Source organism: Crotalus tigris, unplaced genomic scaffold, assembly GCF_016545835.1.
Source record: "Crotalus tigris isolate CLP2741 ecotype Arizona unplaced genomic scaffold, ASM1654583v1 scf7180000019068.10715455, whole genome shotgun sequence".
Taxonomy (NCBI): Eukaryota; Metazoa; Chordata; class Lepidosauria; order Squamata; family Viperidae; genus Crotalus; species Crotalus tigris.
In genome coordinates, this window is record NW_024097358.1 from 1,517,994 (window position 1) to 1,539,324 (window position 21,331).

Below are 21,331 nucleotides of genomic sequence, written 5' to 3' on the forward strand. Positions count from 1 at the left end.
TTTTTTTTTTTTTGGTAATCAGCGTGTGTGACAATTTTATGAAACTTTGATTTATCTGACTATGAGGGGAGAGGGGAAGGTGACTTACACGACGTGAAAACTTACATCCCGTGAATCAATTTACTTTCGAAGTAAACATTTTAAGGGACAGGACCTGGGTTTGACAGGCACTAAATTGTCAGATGGAAATGAAGTTCAAATGAAAAATGTCCTGATTGTATTCAAAGTCTGATAAATTCATATCTGTTAAACTGAGAGTTTATTGCACTCATACTTTAAAATATGCGGTTTGATTCCTCGGCACTTCACAAACAGGCCTACGTAGTTTTCTTGGCTACCATACAGAAATGGTTTACCCATGCTTGCTTTTGTGTAGTTTGCATAACTTTCTGAGACAAAACCTCTTGTGCGCAGAAGAGATTTTCATCCATCTTCTAATCAGACACGATCCTGATGAGCCCAACTACATTTGGCCAGGTGCTGCCACCTGGTGAGATGTGTTTAGATCGATTTAAACAGGAAACTACCGTGAATTTTTACTACGGAGGGGAAAAAGACATTTTCAACTGTTATTTATTTATTTGAAAGATTTGGTAGTTAACAGCAGGAGTGGAGAATGGCTAAGTTTCCCAGTGTCGTTGTGTTACAGCGGCCAACAAGGGAAGAAATAAGGAGGTGCAGTTCAACCTGGATCCCTGCCCTTTAGCAAGCATTCTCAAGATTACGTTGTAAAAATACAGCTATGTAAAAATATTCATTATCCGGTAAACCACTGTAAATCCTATTCAGATTCACTGGGTTTGAATGTTTTCCAGGATCTCTCATAAACTTTTCCAGGGTATCTTTGCAAGCAAATGATTTAAGAACTGCTTCTTTTTCCCTAAAGGGACTGGAAGCTGAATTCTGAGCATAGAATTGTATTCTGTGCTCCCATAGAATTAGAGTCTTGAGTACAGTAGTCCTTGACTTATAATAGTTCGTTTAGTGACTGTTCGAAGTTACAACAGTATTGAAAAATGACCATTTCCCATACTTTACGACCATTGTAGCATCCCCATGGTTCCATGATCAAAATTTAGGCAACTTGGCAAATGATGATGATGATGATGATGATGGAAGGGAGGTCTTCTAGTCCAACCCCTGCTCAGGCAGGAAACCCTACACCATTTCAGACAAATGGCTGTCCAGTCTCTTCTTAAAGATTTCCAGTGTTGGAGCATTCACCGCTTCTGGAGGCAAGTCGTTCCCCTGGTGAATTGTTCTCACTGTCAGGAAATTTCTTCTTAGTTCTAGTCGTTTCTCTGTTTGATTCTGACTCATATTTATGACCGTTGCAGTGTCCCAAGGTCATGTGATCGATCACTTTTTGCGACCTTCAGCCAAGCAAAGTCAATGGGGAAGCCAGATTCACTTAACAATTGTGTTATTAACTTAACAACTGCAGTGATTCACTTAATCACGGTGGCAAGAAAAGTCATAAAACGGGGCAAAAGTCACTTAACAAATGTCTCACTTAGCAACGGACATTTTGGGCTCAGTTGTGGTTGTAAGTTGAGGAATACCTGTATAACTGCGTGTTATACATCTTCATATACCCTTCCTTCTTTTGGCAGTTATTCCAGTTGAACCTTCTCTTGCATAGATCTGTTCTTAAACTGGTTGGCGTGCAAACCAGAGTGGCATGTTGCTTTGTGTTCCTCTTTTGCTAAGCCTCACCAACCTTAGATGCTTCGAAAAGTACTGTATATAACATTCTAGTCTATTTCCATACATACTGTACTTAAAATAATTTGTCCGACATCTGCCACTTGGCTTGCCTGCTGAAATCATCCATCAGGAATGTGGCTGTGTTCCCTTTCACTGCAGACTTGTACACTAGATGCATTTAAATAAAATGCTTGGCTTGCATTTTGACAACAAAACAATTTTGGGAGGACTCTGATTATCATCTCTCAACTTGGAAGAACGCATTTATCCTTGAAATAAGAGCAGTTTTGAGAGCTTTAGTGTTATGGAGGCAGCAATGGATCACTGATCCATGGTAGTCTTCTGGACAGTCTATGGCAGGGGTAGGCAACCTCGGCTCTTTTATGACTCATGGACTTCAACTCGAGGTTGCCTGCCTCTGGTCTATGGAGATTAAGTGGGGGTAAAGTGTTTTGGTGGTTCTGTTCCTTTCTCTAGTAGTTGGATCCAATCAGTGTTGGCAAAGCGAAGAGATCAAGTCAGAGATTCTTGACATGTGGGGTGCCTTGACACTTTCTCGTCCTGTTTATTGTTGTCCTTGGATGAGAGCATCTATAGGCTTGAGGTCAGGTATCATGCATCTCAACGTTTGGGCTGACTAAGTGATGTCAAACTCTTGTCCCGTTGGCTGGGGCTATACAGGTTTGAACAGAGAGAAATAGGCTGAGGTCAACCCTGGCAAGATGGAGAGATTGTGAGTGTTTGAACCATCCAGGTCTTTTAGGACTTCCAGCTCCTGTTCTTGGAGCACGTGACAAATTTGATTAGGAAGGACTTCACACCACAATTTTGCAGGAAGTGCTTCAGATGTGCTTTGATTTCCTTGTATTTGGGATGTTGCATATACTGTACAAGGGATGCCTTTGAAGATCACTCAGATGCTGCAACTGGTACAGAAATAAATTGCCTGGGCAGTTATAGCACACCATGCTTGATCCATGTAACATCTCTACAAGCTACAGTGGTTACCAGTAAATTTCCAGGTGCGGTTCAAGGCTTTGATTATCCTCTATAAATCCTTCATAGTGCAGAGCCCGCCTATGGAGGGAATCACTTGTCTTCTGTAATTTAAAGATGCTGTAATGACAATGATAATGACAATGTTTTGCCATTGTCTATGTTTTATTGTTTTATTTTGTAACCACCCAGCATTCTGATGACGTCAGGTAACCTATGTTCATGATTGTCCAAGAATCGTTGGGAAATGCATTTCTCTGCACTTGGGAAAAAGTTCAGAGAAGAGCAACTAAGATGATTAAAGGCCTGGAGACTAAATCATATGAAGAATGGTTGCAAGAATTGGGTATGGCTAGTATAGAGAAAAGAAGGATTGGGGTGACATGATAGCAGTATTCCAATATTGTAGGGGCTGCCACAAAGAAGACGGGGTCAACGTATTTTCCAAAGCACCAGAGGGAAGGACATGAGAAACAATGGATGGAAACTACTCAAGGAGAGAAGCAACCTAGTATTAAGGAGAAACTTCCTAACAGTGAGAATAATTAATCAGTGGAATTGCCTGCCTCCAGAAGTTGTGAGTGTTCCAACACTGGAGGTTTTTAAGAAGAGACTGGACAGCCACTTGTCTGAAATAGTATAGGGTCTCCTGCTTGAACAAGGGGTTGAACTAGATCTACAACAATGTTTCTCAACCTTGACAATTTTAAGGCATGTGGACTTCAACTCCCAGAATTCCACAGCCAGCAACACTGGCTGTGGAATTCTGGGAGTTGAAGTCCACATGCCTTAAAATTGTCAAGGTTGAGAAACACTGATCTACAAGCTCTATTCTGAGTTAAATGGCCAATCCTGGAAGCTAAATACCAAATAGCAAGTTGAGATCGGAAATGCTACCTGTTCTACACACTGAGCCAGCTAGATTTAATGAAACTCACTGTGTGGCTAGGACAGTTGTGCCAGAAGGCGGGTTTTAAATTTGTTAACACCTGGGAATGATTTGGGACTGTAATGGAGTGTCAGAACAACCTTGGACGAGTGGGAGGGAATGCTGTCTAGGGAATGGTCAGATAAGAAAAACGGCATGGCCCACAGCTGCATTATGGGAACAGAAAAAAAAAATTTTTTTGAGAAAGGATCCTCCCTAACTTACCACGTGATAAATGAGTGGCTGGAGATTTTTTACTTTCAGACTTTTTGTTAACGCAGCCCCACCATAGAATAGAATTCGTTCATCTTGTCATGTTTCCTATTGAGTCTGCTTGGGACAACCTAACTTTTGACAAGGTGGACAGATGTCATTTGAACTAAAGTAGAACAAGAAGGTAGGCAAAATAGCTTTTAAACTAATCCTTGGGGAAAGCAGCTGATTTGGAAGAATCGTGATATTTTAACAAATGCTAAAGGAATAAGAACTGTCTTGGGGAAGTGTTTGGTTGTTTAAGTAAAAAAAAAAAATGAGAAGAAGGAGGGTATGAAAAACGATTCATACCGACATTTGAAAAAGAACAGGGTATATAATTGGCATATAGCCAATGCCAGAAGTCCTTTTTACTTATTAAAGGGGGAATAAGAGAGCTTGTGAAGAAGAAAAGAATTAAAAGTGGTGAAAAGGAGGGAAGCCATGAGATCCTGTCATTTATAGCAAGGGAGGAAGAATGGACTGGGAGAAGTGTTGCTTTTATATCAAGGAGACCATAAAATTCCTCCATAAAATAATTATGGGTGGCAACATTTACTCCTAGATGTAAAATACATCTCGGGAAATGATGAGCCGAGAAAAATACTGAGGGTGATTTTGTTGAGTTTCAAAAGAGAGGAATGCTTAGAAGTTCTTATTGTGGACCAATAAGCTGATGAAAAAGAGATGTACAGAAAAGATCAAGAGGTCTGTAGCTCTCTGCAGTCCATGGAAATGATTTAAAACCAAAATAATTGATGCTAGAATTCCAAAATGTAAGAAAAGCTTAATTGAATCAAGGAAGGGCCCTTGTAGTAGTCTTTAAAAAAAATTAAGGCAGGTGTCTTAAATTTTAATTGAAAAATTAAAACTGCCCTAATGAGAAGAACAAAATGGAGGAAGGACTCTGGTAGAAAAGTGAAAGTCAGTAAAAAGAAAGAAGGAAGGAAGGAAGGAAGGAAGGAATCAATCAATCAATCAATCAATCAATCACATGGTCCTGATTTCATATACTTGACACTCAAAAGACACATTTTAGAGAAAAGATAAAGAAAAAATAAGGGATATAAAAGAGTAGTCTTTCCTGATGGAAAATGAACATTGACCTAAATGACTTTGATCTGACCAGCAGTGGGATAAAAATGTAAAAAAAAAATACACATTGGGTATAAACACAGGGATCTTTGCCAAACCTTTTGGCTGTGGATTTCAATTGTCCCTGGAACATAGGAAGCTCAATATATTGCAAAAGACTAAATCCAGAGTCTAACCATTATAAACCTAGGACACTTAAGTTCTTCTCTCCTCCTCCTCCCTTCTCCAATGTTGGTCCTTCTAGTTCAGTAGTATTTCAATAACAGCTGCTTCCCAGGGATTTCTCCTAACCCATCTAAGAGGGTTGGACTAGAAGATCTCTAAGGTTCCTTCCAACTCTGTTATTCTGTTAACTGTTAACTTGCCCAATCTAATATTCCACTCCCCCCGCCCCGAGTTACATTAAACCACAAGTCCCATCATCTCCAACCATCGTAAGTTAGAAAATCAACAATTTTAAGCTTCAGCTTGAATCTATTTTTTAGATTTTTTAGATCAATCTTTGCATCCGTAGTGGCTGTGTTTCTAGCTATAAAAATGCACCTCCTGCTATTACTCTCTCCCCCTGCTACCACCAGAGGAAGTGGGTTGGGGGTTGGGGGGGGAGGAGAGTGGAGAATTTGTTTTGTTAAAAGTACCCGGGCAAATTGTCTGCAGAGTTTATCTGGCAAGAAGAAACATGAGAACCGTATCACTAACAATTGTTAGGGCGCTCTTCTGCAACGGCCATACAAGGAGACGTTTTATCAGATTTTTGCAAATGTTTAAAGGGCAGTTAATAATCAGGCTTGCATGAGCTTGGAGCCATCAAGGTAAAGAGAACACCAAGTATGGTTATGCTTTTTGGATCTTAAAGCGTCTGTGCGTTTGACAAATCTTGAGGGCTTCACTGAACTCAGCAGACCGCCAGCAAGGCCGTATGTTTTGAGAGAGAGCTATGCACAGTGTGTAATACATTTGTTAAAAATGTACTTAACGTTGTCTTGTTGAGCGTAGGCCTTGTACTCTTGGCCAAACGCGGAGGAACTCGGAGCGCACGTGTCTCCAGATACTTCACGTTTTGAGATTTGAGGATAATGTATACAAACCTACATCATTAACATTCTGTAACAGCCATCTTTTTTCTCTTTCTTCCCCCCACCCCTCCAACTGTTTTGTTGTTGCCTGGATAGAATTCTACCTTTGATTAACAAGATTTACATTTGAAACATTTATAAACAATCAAGATTCATTTGCTTTTCTTTTTCTTTTTTCTTTTCCTTTTATAAAAAAAAAAGTTTTGTAAACGTTCTGCCACCAAACAGACAAATACATTTGTTGCGATGTCTGGCTGAGGAATTCTGGGAGTTGAAGTCCACAAGTCATAAAAGGTCCAAGTTTGAAAACCCCTGCTCTAAGCATTAGTATATAGACCAGGGGTCTTCCAACTTGACCCTTTTATGACTTGTGGACTTCAACTCCCAGAATTCCTCAGCCAGCGTGCCTGGCGGAGGAATTCTTGGAGTTGAAGTCCAAAAGTCATAAAAGGGCCAAGTTTGAGGACCCCTGCTTATGAGTGTTGCAGCATTGCCATCATGGTCACGTAATCAAAGTCCAACCACTTGATAGCCAGCATGTGTTTATGATGGTTGCAGTATCCTGGGGTCATGTGATCACCATTTGCGACTTTTCAGATGGCTTTCGAAAAGCCAAGTGAATGGGGAAACCCAGATTTGCTTGAAGACTTCACGATTCACTAAACAACTGGTGATTTGCTTAACAACGGTGGCAAAAAAAAGTTGTAACGTCTTGTACGACTCACAATTGTCTTGCTCAGCAATAAAAATTCTGGTCTTAATTAATCAAGGAATCTCTCTATTGCCTCCTTAATCCTTGCCCCAATGGCTGGAACTATAAGCCAAAGAGAAGACTAGGGTATTTTAATCAGCTATCAATTGTTCTTATTATTATTAATAATCTTTTGTATTTGTTGGACTAATTTTTTTAATTTTTATTTTTCCCCTTAGCGTTCTGGGTCATGAAACTTAATCCACAGCAAGCTCCATTGTATGTGAGTAAACTTTTTTTTTTTCAATTTACATTTTCTATTTGGGGAGTTATGGCTTATCAGTCACCGAATCACATGTTTTTGGTTGGATAATTTTAATAATTAAAACCTGTGGTGTAATGGATGTAAGGGTATTGGCAAAATTTGTATTGCAGCTTGAGTGCTTGTGAGCAGGACCTAGGTGAGCAAAATAGTGAACTGCTCTCTTTGCAAACAGGAACTTGCTCTCCTCTTTCTTTGGAGCGCTCCTAGATACCCTGATGCAGGTAGACCTTTAACTTTATTGCCTTTCCAGCCACTATCTTAATTGTCTTCTGGGCACCAAAAAATAAGGGTTTGTTGGCCCTTCAAGGCAGGCTGGGTCAAGAAATAGGCACCACAGTGTTTCCAGAAATAGTACTTGATTATTGTGGGAGGTATGAATACAGTCATGAAAACCTGTTCACAACCTTCCCTGGCCCTTTTGGAGGACAACCCAGTCAAAAGAAGGGTTCTTCTGAGTCCTTTGTCATACTTCATGCTTTCTATTTTCTGATCAGTTGTTTTGCCTCCCCTACTTCCTTCTCAAGGACAGAGCTAAAATTCCTCTACAATTTTCCCCCTTGCTTTCCAAAAGGCCCAAATCTCATGAAATTTTGACAACCTCATCTCTAAGCGATCACATTTATAACCTGTTGATTTAACTACAGATTCCTGGTGATTTACAACACTAAAAACAGTATCTCTGCCCATCTACGTCTTCTCACAAACTGGGCATGTTCCAGATTGCCTCCTTGAAGCAATGATATTTGATGGGACCTGAAGCCTTCCTTTTTTCATTACATTGCCCATGCTTTAGAACAAGTCTCTTTCGCGTGCATACCTCCATCCCACAAAGATGATTCAGATGACCCCCCAACCTTGTTGACCTACATTTTAAGAGACCGAGTAAATGATTGGTGAACTCCAGTTATATGCTGTTGATATGTTGTCTTATGAGTTTTTTTTTGTTGTTGTTGTTGACAATGTATGGGTTCTATTTGCAATATGGGGTGGCATTCTTGATGTACTTTGCCCAAGAGCGATAATCCGTCTGAGTCATGGGTCAGTATATCTTTTAAATAAATACATAAATCAAACAACAGAAAAACTAAGATCTCCACAGAAAAGGTCAAACTTAATGGTTGAGTATCTGGATGTCTTTGATTGGAATACATTTGATTGGAATGTAGAAGAAAGGAACCTGCACTGCTTCTCTTTTGACATGGCCTTCCTTTATTAATCTCATTCGATAAAAATGAATGCTTTATAAGCTAGGCTTCTTTTGATCCTTTATTTATCTTGTGGCAAGACATAACCAAATGGAGAGGTGGGAGGCAAATATTTCTTGGATGACAAAGGAAGGCTCTATTTTTACAGCTAGGACTGCCTCAGCAAATGCCTGAAGGTGATTCTATAGGTAAATTGCAGATCTAGCTGCTCATCTGTCATCCTTTTTTGTATGAAAATATTTGGAAAGCAGAAGAGGCAATGCAGGAAGTCCAGGGATAATGGCAAGAGGGATTTGTGTGAATGGACGAGGGGAAAAAAAGGGGCCTTGCAGGTTTGAATCATTCTTTTCTTATCTTGGAGAATGAGATTGAGGGAGCTAGGTATGTCTAGACCAGTGGTTCTCAACCTGTGGGTCGGGACCCCATTTGGGGTCGAATGACCATTTCACGGGGGTCGCCAAACAAGGCTGTCCGCCATTTTTTCCCCCTTTTCTTTGGCCACACCTCTGGCACCCGGTGATGTATAAGTGGTTGGGGGTCACCACAACATGGAGAACTGTATTATGGGGTCAAGGCATTAGAAAGGTTGAGAACCACTGGTCTAGACTATCAAAGAGAAGGATTAGGGGGGACATAATAGCTGTTTTCCAGTGCTTGAGGGCCTGCCATAGAGAAGAGAGGGTTGACTTGTTCTCCAAAGCACCAAAGGGCAGGACAAGAAACAATGGCTCAAAGCTTGTTAAAGAGAGATCTGACCTAAAAATAAGGAGAAATTTCCTGAAAGTGAGAACAATTAACCAATGGAAGAGTTTGCTTGCTAGAGTTGTGGGTGCTTCATTGCTGGAGATTTTGAAAAATAGATAGAACAACCATTTGGTTTGGATGGGGAATTGGACTAGAAGACCTCCAGTCATATGATTCTATGTTCTATGTCAGGGGTCTTCAAACCTGGCCCTTTTATGACTTGTGGACTTCAACTCCCAGAATGTGCCTGGCTGAGTAATTCTGGGAGTTGAAGTCCACAAGTCATAATAGGACCAGGTTTGAAGACCCCTATTCTATGTAATGTACAATTAGATCTACCAATCAACAAACCCCAATCCTGCTCACCATTAGCTGAACTGGCAAGGGCATTTATAAGCTGGAAGACCACAGGTATCTCACCACCAGCTTTAAATACCAAGAGGGGTCAGTTCTAACCAAATAGCTCCGGAAGAAATCAATAATGCAATTTCATTGGTTTGAGTGGCGTATCATATTAACCCACAATGTGATTTTTTTTCCCCTTTGTTTTTCTTAGCCTATTGCAGCAGCCCAGGGCATTGTAGTTTATTTGATAAGCCATAATTAGGCACGTAGCATCAGACGAAACATGAACCTTGTCATGTCATTGATCTTTAGGAATTTTTAACTGAAGCTAAAATAGTTTGGCTTTCAAAATTTATACAGAGATGCTGATGGGATCTTCTTTTAACTCAACGAAGATAATAATCTCTTTAACCCCTCTGATAATAATCTCTTTAACCCCTCTAACCCCTGACTGCAAAATGAAGCTGCAGGGAACAACGGAAACTGTTTTTGCGTTGGTTTGCAGTGTGTGGAGTGAAAGCTTACCGACCTGTGTGATGTCTAGAAGAGAGGCAGTTTTGCTTTGACATCCCAGGATTCCTTTATCTAGAATCCTTGTAATTGACCGCAGCAATTACAATTAGCTTTCCAGAAGGTGTTGATGCTCCAATACTGGAAGTTTTAAAGAAGAGACTGGACAGCCATCTGTCTGAAATGGTGTAGGGTTTCCTGCCTGAGCAGGGGGTTGAACTAGATGACCTCCAAGGCCCCTTCCAACATTATTATTATTATTATTATTATCGATCATCGCACAGTCAGCCAGATGTTCAGACTGTATTTGGCATTTTGTCTACCTATCGAGTCCTTACCCAGGACCTGGGATAGGCAGATGTGGATGTTTGATGGTATTACAGGTATCGTCGCAGGATGGAAGCAGTTCTTCTTCTTCTTCTTCTTCTTCTTCTTCTTCTTCTTCTTCTTCTTCTTCTTCTTCTTCTTCTTCTTCTTTCTTCTTCTTCTTCTTCTCTTCCTCCTCCTCCTCCTCCTCCTCTTCTTCTTCTCTTCTCTTCTCTTCTTCCTCCTCCTCCTCCTCCTCCTCCTCCTCCTCCTCCTCCTCCTCCTCCTCCTCCTCCTCTCCTCCTCCTCCTCCTCCTCCTCCTCCTCCTCCTCCTCCTCCTCCTTCTTCTTCTTCTTCTTCTTCTTCTTCTTCTTCTTCTTCTTCTTCTTTTTTGGTTGCTGCATGGAAAGCTGACCCGCTCCATTGCTCAAGGCTAGAAAACCTCTGGATTGAACTGTTGAGCTTGTTACGTGTTTCTTTCAGGGGAATTTCGGGACCCAGTTCAGTTTTCATCTCTGCTTAACTTTTTCAGCTTTTCTCTCCTTTCTTTTTTCTCATTCTCAACCTTGGATGAGAGCAATGGAGTGCCACCCAGTGGCCTTTATTAAACCTGTCCTTCAGGTTTTAATTATGATTCCCCTCCCCCCCCACTTCTGTCCCTGTTTTCCCCGGCTTTGCTGGCTGAGGGATTCTGGGAGTTGAAGTCCACACATCTGCGAGTTGCCAAGGTTGAGAAAGACTGGTTTAGAAAACTTTGAAAGTCCCAAAGCTTCCCCATGAGAGGACAGTGGATTCTCCCCACCACCACCACCACCACCACCGCTATTCTTTTTGGTGTTTTAGAATAAGTTCCCCACTCAAAAAAAATAAATAAATACTTTTAGCTAGTTTACTTCATCAAAAGCTCAAGAAGGTAAGTCACATTCTGTGTGACTTCATTGCACTTCTTTTGAATCAAAAACAACAGGCCATTTTAGATACAGCAAACTCTTCCTACCAAGTTGGACGCTCTTAATAAATGTTGCCTCTGGCCGTTGCCTGCTTGTCAAAGTACCTGATGAAAGGTGTCAGAGAGGTTTTTGTGTACACCTTCTTGGAAAATTGTCCTTGAGTATCTGTGATACAGTTTCATAACCAGCTGTGAGGTGAAGGGTTGCCAACTGTCCCCAGTAACTTCACAGTTTGATATTAATCACCTAACGCTATCAAGCAGAATGAACGTGTTATGAGCAAGTGTTGACTATTTGTTTTCTGTTTGACATTCTACATTTAGTAATACTAATGAAAAAGCTTGCCCTTCAGTCTAAAACAAAACAGCCCAAGCCATTGTGTTGACGTGTAAGATTTCCTTAAATTAGTTGGAGATTGGAAATAGACTGACATTTCTCTTTAAGTGGTACAACATGTGTCAAACAACAACATTTTCCAGTTGCACGATCCTTGCATTATCCGTGCCTCACAAACGTGCTTGCTGGTAATTGGCTTTCTCTGAAGAGTTATGGAATTGAAAGAAAACTTTCCTCTTTCTTCTGATCCAGGAGAAGGTACTTCCAATTATATATAACTCCTAGTGTTGGGGACCCCTGGCGTAAAGGACTCTGTTGTTATACCCTATAACAATAGAGTTCCAACATTTCTCCCAGTGTCTTCCCTTGACATGTCCTGATGACCTTTCTACCAAAGAGAACTTAATTACTGATGGGCTGTGAATTGGATGGATGGACCTTTATATACCAGAAAGACGTTTTGGCATCAGTTCCATATTGATTCCCTAATACTGTAAGGGATGACCAGGCTGAGCCAGAGGGCAGGGTGAAATTCCTGGCTGGCTGAGGAATTCTGGGAGTTGAAGTCCACAAGTCTTAAAGTTGCCAAGTTTGAAGACCCCTGTTCTACGCCCCTGTAAGAGACCTAAGCCCACCCCCCTTTGAAGTCTGTTGTCTCTTATCTGGTGCCAATTCACCTTGACGGTTAGTAGATCAGATTCTTGTGTATAGATAGCATGAGATAAACTCATCATGCTTTTGAATTCTATCTTGGCTCCTGACGCTTTGCACCTGACAGGCTTTTCCTTTAATCAAAGGTTCAGAATTCCGTTGAGAGTCAGTTAGTTGAGATGGGCAGTTTAGAAACTTAATAAATAATTTAAAAAAAAGATTTAGAGGACAGGAATCAAATGAAAACCTGCTTATCCAACCAGCAGAAACCCTCTTGAAACCCCCATTTTCCCGCTGCCCCCAGCCCCTTTTAAAAATCCTTCCGCACCTCTCCAGACACACCTTTTCTGAAAGATTTGTGACTCGAAAGGAAAGCTGGCTGTTTTTTAGCGTCTGTCGAATGGCGGAAAACGATCTGTTTTCATTGGCCGCGGGGCGCCAAGCCAAGTCAACGTTAGTCAGTCCAAACGAGGAACAAAATTAACTTATACTTTTGTTTGCTTGTCTGGGCCAGAAACTCGCTTTGATCTCGGGAGCCTTTTTCCTCCAAATGAGACTTGGCAAGGCCAGCCAGTCATTTGTTAGCTGCTTTAAGTGAAGGGGGTTATAATAATCACCTTGTGCGGTAGTGATCTCTAACAGATGACATTATTTGGGTAATAATAAACCAGGAGAAGTAAACACGCTTGAATTAAATGGCTCTTTCAGAGCTCAAGGCAACCTTACTCTTGCGAATGGGAAAACTCTTCCTGGACAGCAAAAATTCCAGATTTGTTTAAACCGGGATGCTTGGGACAGTGATTCATAGATGAGCCCATGTTCCTAACAGGCTGATTGGGGGGTGGGAAATACAGATAGGCCTCAGGTTACGACCACAATGGAGCCCCAAATTTATGTTGCTCAGCAAGACATTTGTTAAGTGAGTTTTGCTCCATTTTACCACCCTTCTTGCCACAGTTGTTAAGTGAATCCCTGCAGTTGTTAAGCTAGTAACGGTTGTTAAGTGAATCTGGCTTCCCCCATGGACTTTGCTTGTCCGAAGGTCACAAAAGGGGATCACGTGACTCCGGGATGCTTCAACTGTCATAAGTACGAGTCAGTTGCCAAGCCTTTTCATTTTGATCACTTGACCATGGAGATGCTGCAACGGTCGCGTGAAAAACAGTCATGAGTCACTTTTTTCTGTGCCGTTGTGACTTTGAACGGTCACTAAAGGAACTGTTGTAAGTCGATTGGATTCAATCCTGTGTCATTTTGTAAAAAAAAAAAAAAAAAAAAATGAAACGAGGCATATTTTGTTAGCCTTTCCAATTGGGGAGGGTTTGGCAAAATCATTTACGGGAACGATGCAGAAATTGATCAGGTGTCAACGCTGCTAACATTGGATGTTCTTGCTTTAACAACATATGAAGATGCAGCCTTTTCCTTTCTTATGCTTTATTCTTAGAATTAGATGATGCTGGGGGAGGAATGTGCTGGGAGTTAGTTAGAAATAGCAATCTTGTACTAGTGTATGAAATAGGAGATGATAAGAATTGGCCGGATAGCAGAACAGGAGGGAAAGCCTGCATTTCAAACTAATTGGCGAATGTGATTTATGACTGTTAATTGGAGGAGGGACTTGTGCTTTGATACTATGTGCTCAGGGGAGGAGAATCTAGTTTTTGGCTTGACTGTGTTAGTGCCAATGCTATGCTACTCCCATAAAGATTCTTTAAGGTAAACAATGCCTGGAAGTTCTTTGAAGAGTTTCATCTGTGGAACCATGACATCAGGTAGAGATCCTGAGGGTGGGGTCAAATGCATCATCAGTCTGAAGTCCCTATGACCCGCAAAAGAGACCTGTCCAGCCTCCCTAAAAGTCCACTGATCTTTATCTGGTGCCAATTTGCCTTGACCAGGAGCTGGCTGGCTGGCTCAGGAATTCTGGGAGTTGAAGTCCACAGTCATAAAAGAGCCAAGATTGCCTACCCCTGGCCTTGACCATTAATAGATCTGATCTTTATATACAGGTAGTGCAGAATAAAATCGTAATGCGTTCTGAACTCTATCCAGGCTCCTGGTTTCTTGTCCCTGACATATGATTTTCTAATGATTCTGTTCCTGATTTTCACTTTTTTTTTTTTGCATCATGGTTGAAATTCATCTATGAGCTTGGGTGGCTGATCCCAATTCATGCACTTATTCTTGTGAGTGATCTCCTTGACGATTACTGTTTCTCCATGTGTGGCATTTGTGGCTCATGGATCAATCAATCATCTGCAGAGAAAAACAGTAATCAATAAACGGTGTCAAAATTTTTTATTCTGGTTTTGTTTCCTCTCTTGTCTGAAAGAAGCTTCTGTTTTTCTGCCTCTTTTTAAGGCTGAAGAGGCTCTGAAATTTTGGAAGTGGTTTATTAGCACAGTTCTCTCAATATATCTCTCTTTTATGCAACAATTAAGAACAGAGATAATCTTTTGCACAAGGAACGGGGTTTGGCCTCTGCAGGGAATATTACAATTTCTATTATTTTTCAGTTGTGTTTCAGAAGGCCAAATGAAATCCAATAAATTCAAGAATAAAAAAGATAAAAACCAACTGAAGCCATTAGCATATAAAGGTCTGGCTAAAGTGATGTCCCTTAATTGCTCTTTCAAAGACAAATATGCTTCTCTTTCTCTCCCTACCTCGCTCTTGTAAACCACTCTTAGTAAGACCTACATGCAGTTTTTTTCCCTTTTAGCACCAAACTTTTTAATTCATCCAATTTATCATAATAACATAGGCTATGTGACACATTATGGTTGGTTGCACAGTCACCCATATGTTTAGACTGGATTTGGAGTTTTTATCCACCTATCTCAAGGTCTGGGAAAAGAAGACTTTGTTTAAAGACATGAAGGATGACGTCACAGGATGTAAGCTGTACTAATGAAAGCTGCCTTTTGCAATTGACTGATGTTAATTTTGTCAACGCCCAATGGTGTTCAAGTAGGGCTCTAGATCTTTTTGGGATTGCACCCAGAGCTCCTATTACTAAATGGATGTTAAAATTTGGTTAAAATTAAAAGTTCCTATCTTTCTCTTTCCCTTTCAGGGTGACTGCATCATCACCATATTGCTAACTGAAGATGACCGCGTTGAAAGCGACGATGTAATTTTTTATCTCGTTTTCACTGGATCAGCCCTTCAACACTACACCAGCACTAGGAAGCTTGATTCAGGGAGACTGGAAACCATTGCTCCAGGTAAGCATAGACAGCATAAAACCTATCCATCCCTTCCTGCGGCTCTTACTGCATTGGGTGAAGTGTGCATCTGAATGAAGGTGAATGCAAAATTGGCACTCTCCCCATAGGAGCAGCATTGTGCCCAGGGCGTTGTATGAGCAAGTGTGGTTTGCTAGTGACCTGTGCTATAATTTGGGGAGAAAGGTGAGTAGAGGACAAGTACTGCCAGCAAATGACTTCTTTATCAGAAAAAAGGGGAGAGTAGAAAGTAGAAGTGAAAACCAGGGAGAGCTGTGCACTCATGTCAGAAGCACTGAGGCAATTCCAGTTTGAAAGGATTAGCCTGTGATATCACCATCGGGGACGCCCAGTTTGGGGCTCCTTTCATGCCACCAGCGGGAGCTGGAGTGAAGGATGGGAGCTCAACCCCACCCCACAGCAGCACTCGGGTCTCAAACACAAGCTTGCTAGCCTCCAACTTAGCATCCTAACTGCATGAGCTCCTATAGCATGGAGTTCACACAACAACCTTTAATCCAAAATCCAGATTAGTAAAACAGAGTTGTCTTTCTTTCTTTCTTTCTTTCTTTCTTTCTTTCTTTCTTTCTTTCTTTCTTTCTTTCTTTCTTTCTTTCTCTCTCTCTCTCTCTCCCTCCCTCCCTCTCTCCCTTCCTTTTTCCCATTGCAGAGTGTTGTCTGCTTTGGAAACATGCCTTATTAATTCTCTTTTGACTCCTAATAACAGACAATTCTTGATGTTTTGCTAGGCCTTTAGGAAACATAATTGTTAGCATTTATTTCATTTGCATTTGATGTGTCCATTTCAATGGATCATATTAAGGATAAATGTAAGGGTTTGTTTTGCAAACACCAAGAAGAGCTGGGTAGATGTTTCTGAAATGAAGGCTCTGCACAAAGTTTGCATTACCAAGAGCTGGATGTTGTCATTTCCTTTGCTCTGGATAATTTTGCTGCTTCAACTCATTGGAGAGGCAGGGAGTGGCGTCTCCACCCATTGTCCACTGGAAATTTTATTCAGTCATTTTTGCAGAGTGTCATGGGGTCAACCCCACCACCTCCTGATGGAACTGGGAAAGACTCTTTTCAAACAATGAAGAGCCATTTCCAGTCTGGGAAAACAATGCAGATGTTGATAGACCAGTGAACTGACTCATGATGAGACAAACTTTCTTATGTCCCTACACTTTTCAAATTAACAAGGGAGAAAAAAAACAGCTCATTTTTTAAAGCGAACGCCCTAGGAAAATCAACAGCCCAAGAAGAAATAAATGTCTTTTGACCCTCGTGCTCTCCTTTGACCTTTGCCAAGTCTTGAGAGTTTGAAGGACCCAATTGGGTCAGGAACTGCCCCCCTCCCCCCCCATTCTGTTGGCTTCCTTCCTTCTTTGGTCTCTTGACCTGATAATTGACTTGTGTCATGAAGGGCTGACGTTCGATCTTGAAGCAGTTTCGGTGACAACAATTAAAGTGACTCAGCCTTTTTTGAGTGCTACAGAATGAATAACCAGTGGGAGATGGACAGTAATGGAGATGAAGCCCTTTGCTGTCTGTCAGAGAAATGGTACTGATTGGATGATGCCAAAAATCTACAATGGAAACATAAATGTAAAAGCTGCTCAAGTGCTGTGTGTAAATATCGTTTCGTTCATGGTCTAATCAGGTCTCCAGTAGCCCATGGCCTCCCTGTTCTCCCAGGCTTCAGTTAAGTCTCCAGAGGCTAAGGTTAGACATCAGGAGCAAATTCATCCTAAGGGGTTTTGCTAATTTCAAATAATTCTCCAGAACTATTAGCTTTTTTATGTGTCTTATAGAGATCGTCGGGTTTTTTTTCTCCTTTAATAAAATACTCTTTGTAGCAGGCATCAAATAAGTAAACAAGTTGCTTGAAAGTAATAGTCATATGGCCTTGGCTTAATAAGACACTTCCTTAGGAAATATACCAAGTACTCTCCCTGTCAATATAATTCTCAATCCTCTTTTCAGATCCTTGTATGATTTTGGAGACTAAGTAATTTTTCTAAGGAATTTTACTGAGACCATGGAAGTCCAGGCAATTGCAATAGTGACTGACTTCCTTCCTTCCTTCCTTCCTTCCTTCCTTCCTTCCTTCCTTCCTTCCTTCCTTCCTTCCTTCCTTCCTTCCTTCCTTCCTTCCTTCCTTCCTTCCTCCCTCCCTCCCTCCCTCCCTCCCTCCCTCCCTCCCTCCCTCCCTCATTAATAGCTTGCTTGCCAGGAGTCAAATTTATATGAGCTCTTATTTGCCCACCAAGCTCAGAGAGCAACAAGGACCCCACAGTTCAGTCCTGAGCTACAAATATTCTCTTCTGTAATCTAATTGCCAACTCAAATGGAAAAGAGTTTCCAAGCTAAATCTTCATGAACAAATGTTAGTGCTTCCCTTGCTAATATCTTCAGAATTTAAATAAAATAGATTAGATTAGATTAGAATAGATTACCTTTATTGTCGTTTTTTCCTGTGGGCACAACGGCACACATTAAAAAATATAATTTAGTTGCTCACTCTCAAAGTGTACACATAGCACGCATTTAAAACATACTATATACAACCTATGGATAGACCTACACCCTTACATATAAGTAGCATATAAATATTAATCACTGTCCATCTTGAATACATAACGGAAGCTTTAGAGTTCACAAGGTTGATACTGTATATAAGAGCTGCCCTGTGCTCTTCAGCAAACTTCAGTATACTCCTCTATAGATGACACACTTTATTACATTGTAATGTTTTCAGAAGTCCAATTAATATGGTTACCCTCGATCATCCACAGAAGTGATGCTACACTGGGGTTCCTAGAGAAGCTTGAAATAGTTTCTGAAACTCTGCTGTCTGAGCTGAGATTTGAGTCCTCAGAAGAGTTGATCTTGAGTAGGCTGGATGCCACACATGGCTGGATAGGATGTGAAGTCATGCTCTAGTGAAGCCGCCAATATTTCTTGTTTAGTCACAACAGTGTTGTGTCTCCAAGCAGCTGGGCGATAAAAGCAGTCTATTTCAATGGCGTGCAGCTGGATGGGAGGCCAAACATCAGCACAAATGGAATGGCTTCCATATTATTTTCCTATCAAGTCTGATTGCTGGATTTCTCTCCAAGAGATGCTAGCATTTCTCACTGGTTATTTCAGTGCAAAAGTAGTGCAAGGCATTGTAGATTTTTATTTTCTCTTGTCTGTCATATTTTGTTTAGCCATGTACTGCTTGTTGTTATTCGTTGTGAAGTCGTGTCTGACCCATCGCGACCCCATGGACAAACTTCCTCCAGGCCTTCCTGTCCTCTACCATCTTCTGGAGTCCATTTAAGCTCCTGCCTACTGCTTCAGTGACTCCATCCAGCCATCTCATTCTCTGTCGTCCCCTTCTTCTATTGCCCTCCATCTTTCCCAGCATTAGACCCTTCTCCAGTGAGTCCTTCCTTCTCATTAGGTGGCCAAAGTATTTGAGTTTCAATTTCAGGATCTGGCCTTCTAAAGAGCAGTCGGGGTTGATCTCCTCTAGGACTGACCAGTTTGATCGCCTTGCAGTCCAGGGGACTTGCAGGAATCTTCCCCAGCACCATAGTTCAAAGGTTTCAATTCTTTGGCGCTCAGCCTTTCTTATGGTTCAACTTTCACAGCCATACATTGCAACTGGGAAAACCATGGCCTTGACTGTACGTACTTATGACAGTGGTCCTCAACCTTTTCTTCACCACGGACCCCCTTTAAATACCTTTTGTGGCCACGGACCACCAAGACTTAACTCGAAATTTAAATCACAACACTGCACACCCCAGGGGTCTGCAAACCACAGGCTGAGAACCACTGACTTATGAGATTAGTTGAAAATTCTGTTATATACTGTTTCTTTTATTGATCCAGGACCATATGATTTATCTCCTAGTGTGGCAGATGAAGCCTATCTTTTAGGCTCCAGCTTATGTCTGCATTGTGTTTTTGTGTGTGTGTTTAATCTGGTTACTCTCCTGCCTTCTTCCTTTACAAATCCATAACACTGAATTGCCTCTTTTAGCAATTTAATTTCTGTCGTTCAGCCTTGGAAGCAATACGAAACAGACACTGCAAAGCACAGATCTTTCTTTGTTTAATGGGATGGGTGCTGGAAGTCCTGAAGCAATTTAGATCTTTGCCATGTACTTTGAGGAATAGTTTTTCTTGCTTTTGAATTAATTGACAAAGTCAAAATCTAATTCTGGGTGGGGCAGGAGAGAGCTTGTCAGTGGCAAGGGAAGAAAAACACCAAAGAACTTGAAAGAGAGTCAACACATTGCTCTCTGCAGCTGGATGTTTGATCTGACTCAATCTTATTTGCCATCTTGGTCTCATCTCTAAGAGCTGAAACATTTGAATGTTGGTTAGTTCAGCATCCTGGCCCAGCATTGTAGGTGACTTGTTTCTTCAGATCTCAGGTTTCTGGCTCCTTCTCTTTCCTTTATTGTCCGGCGTTTCTCACCCTGATGCTCTCCAGATGCGAGGGGATTGCATTTTCCAAAATTCATCCCTAGCGTGACTATTCTCAGCCCTGGAAGTCTGGCATTTTAGAATTCGGCCTTTTGGTTACTGCCAAGAGTTCAATCCTAACTAGCTCAAGATTGACTCAACCTTCCCTCCTTCTGAGGTCAGTAAAATGAAGACCCAGATTGTAAGTGTGAGCTGAAATGGATTCCAGAAGATGGTAGAGGACAGGAAGGCCTAGAGGAACATTGTCCATGGGGTCACGATGGGTCGGACACGACTTCGCAACTAACAACAGCAATGCCAACCAGAGTTGGTTGTGGTATGGGTAGCTATATCAATGATATAACAAAGCTTGTGTTCCATGTTGCAATTGCACAGGTTGTCTGAATCAATGGGATGGTTGGCTGAAGAAGAGAGAGAAAAGCTTTGTCTTGAAGAGTTGTTGTTGGCAGCGACGATATCTTTGTCACCCTTTTCCTATTTGGATGTTATCTTAGTCTTATGAGCATGGAGTCATTTATCTTTGAACAGAATTAAGTTGGGCAGCTACAAATAGTTCCTCTCTGCTCCTTCCACTTGGATTCTTAATTCCAGCTACCCCTTTGCTTATGAAACCCCAATTATGGGGAACGTTGCCATCTTCGTTCTGAGAGCTTAAGGCAGTGTTTCTCAACCTTGACAATTTTAAGGCATGTGGACTTCAACTCCCAGAATTCCACAACCAGCAATGCTGGCTGTGGAATTCTGGGAGTTGAAATCCACATGCCTTAAAATTGTCAAGGTTGAGAAACACTGGCTTAAGGGCTCCAATTCCTGCTTCAGTTTTCCTCTTCAATAGTGAATGAATGGTTTTTTGCCATGTTACCGTACCAGGATTTTTTTCCCCAGCTGCCACTATCCAGCAAGCAGCTGTGAATTGTTCAAGTCTGTTTCTGGAGAAGAAAACGTCATTTGAATTCATTGATGTAATTAAAAATAGAGAGGAAGGAGGCAGAGGGTGAGGAATGTAGATTCATGCAAAAAGGGACCAAAGTAGTTGGCAGAGTAGCTTTTCCAGTAATTAATGAATGAGATGTCCAGTTTGGGTGTGGAGGGCAATGACTGCAATGGGGTACAAGAAAGGAGGAGAGGTGAAGCATTGATCTACCAATAAAACAATGGCGGTTTTGAAAAGAAGAAACCTTCAGAAGGAAGGGGAATTTGAGTTCCTATGTTCTGTATAATCCTTGTTTGGCTTGGTCTGCTGTGGGGACTACCGTCAGTGCAACCCAGATATTTCAGCCTTTTTGCCCAAAATGTTTGAAAGGATGGCATTCTCATCTTGACTGGTTTTGATAGTTCAACCAGGGTTGAATGTTCTGATGATCTATATCCCTACTTAGGAAAAAGCTAAAAGGAAGTAGTCCTCAACTGACAACTAACAATTGTAGCTAGATTGTAGTGCTCTGAAAGAAAGACACCCTGTGCTTGAGATTATATTTCATTCTCCCTTCCCTCCCAA

General features: G+C 41.3%; 1 protein-coding gene across 10 annotated transcripts in view; it reads left to right on the forward strand.

Annotated features, from left to right (window-relative positions):
• The window catches only part of AKAP13 (A-kinase anchoring protein 13), a 185,026-nt gene that overhangs the window by 57,454 nt on the left and 106,241 nt on the right, over window positions 1-21,331 (forward strand). For all 10 annotated transcript variants that reach the window (XM_039358929.1, XM_039358925.1, XM_039358924.1 and 7 more), the window contains 2 exons: window positions 6,985-7,028; window positions 15,198-15,348. In XM_039358929.1, coding sequence (XP_039214863.1) covers window positions 6,996-7,028; window positions 15,198-15,348 — 184 coding nt within the window. In that variant the 5' untranslated portion in view covers window positions 6,985-6,995. The remainder of the gene's footprint in view (window positions 1-6,984; window positions 7,029-15,197; window positions 15,349-21,331) is intronic.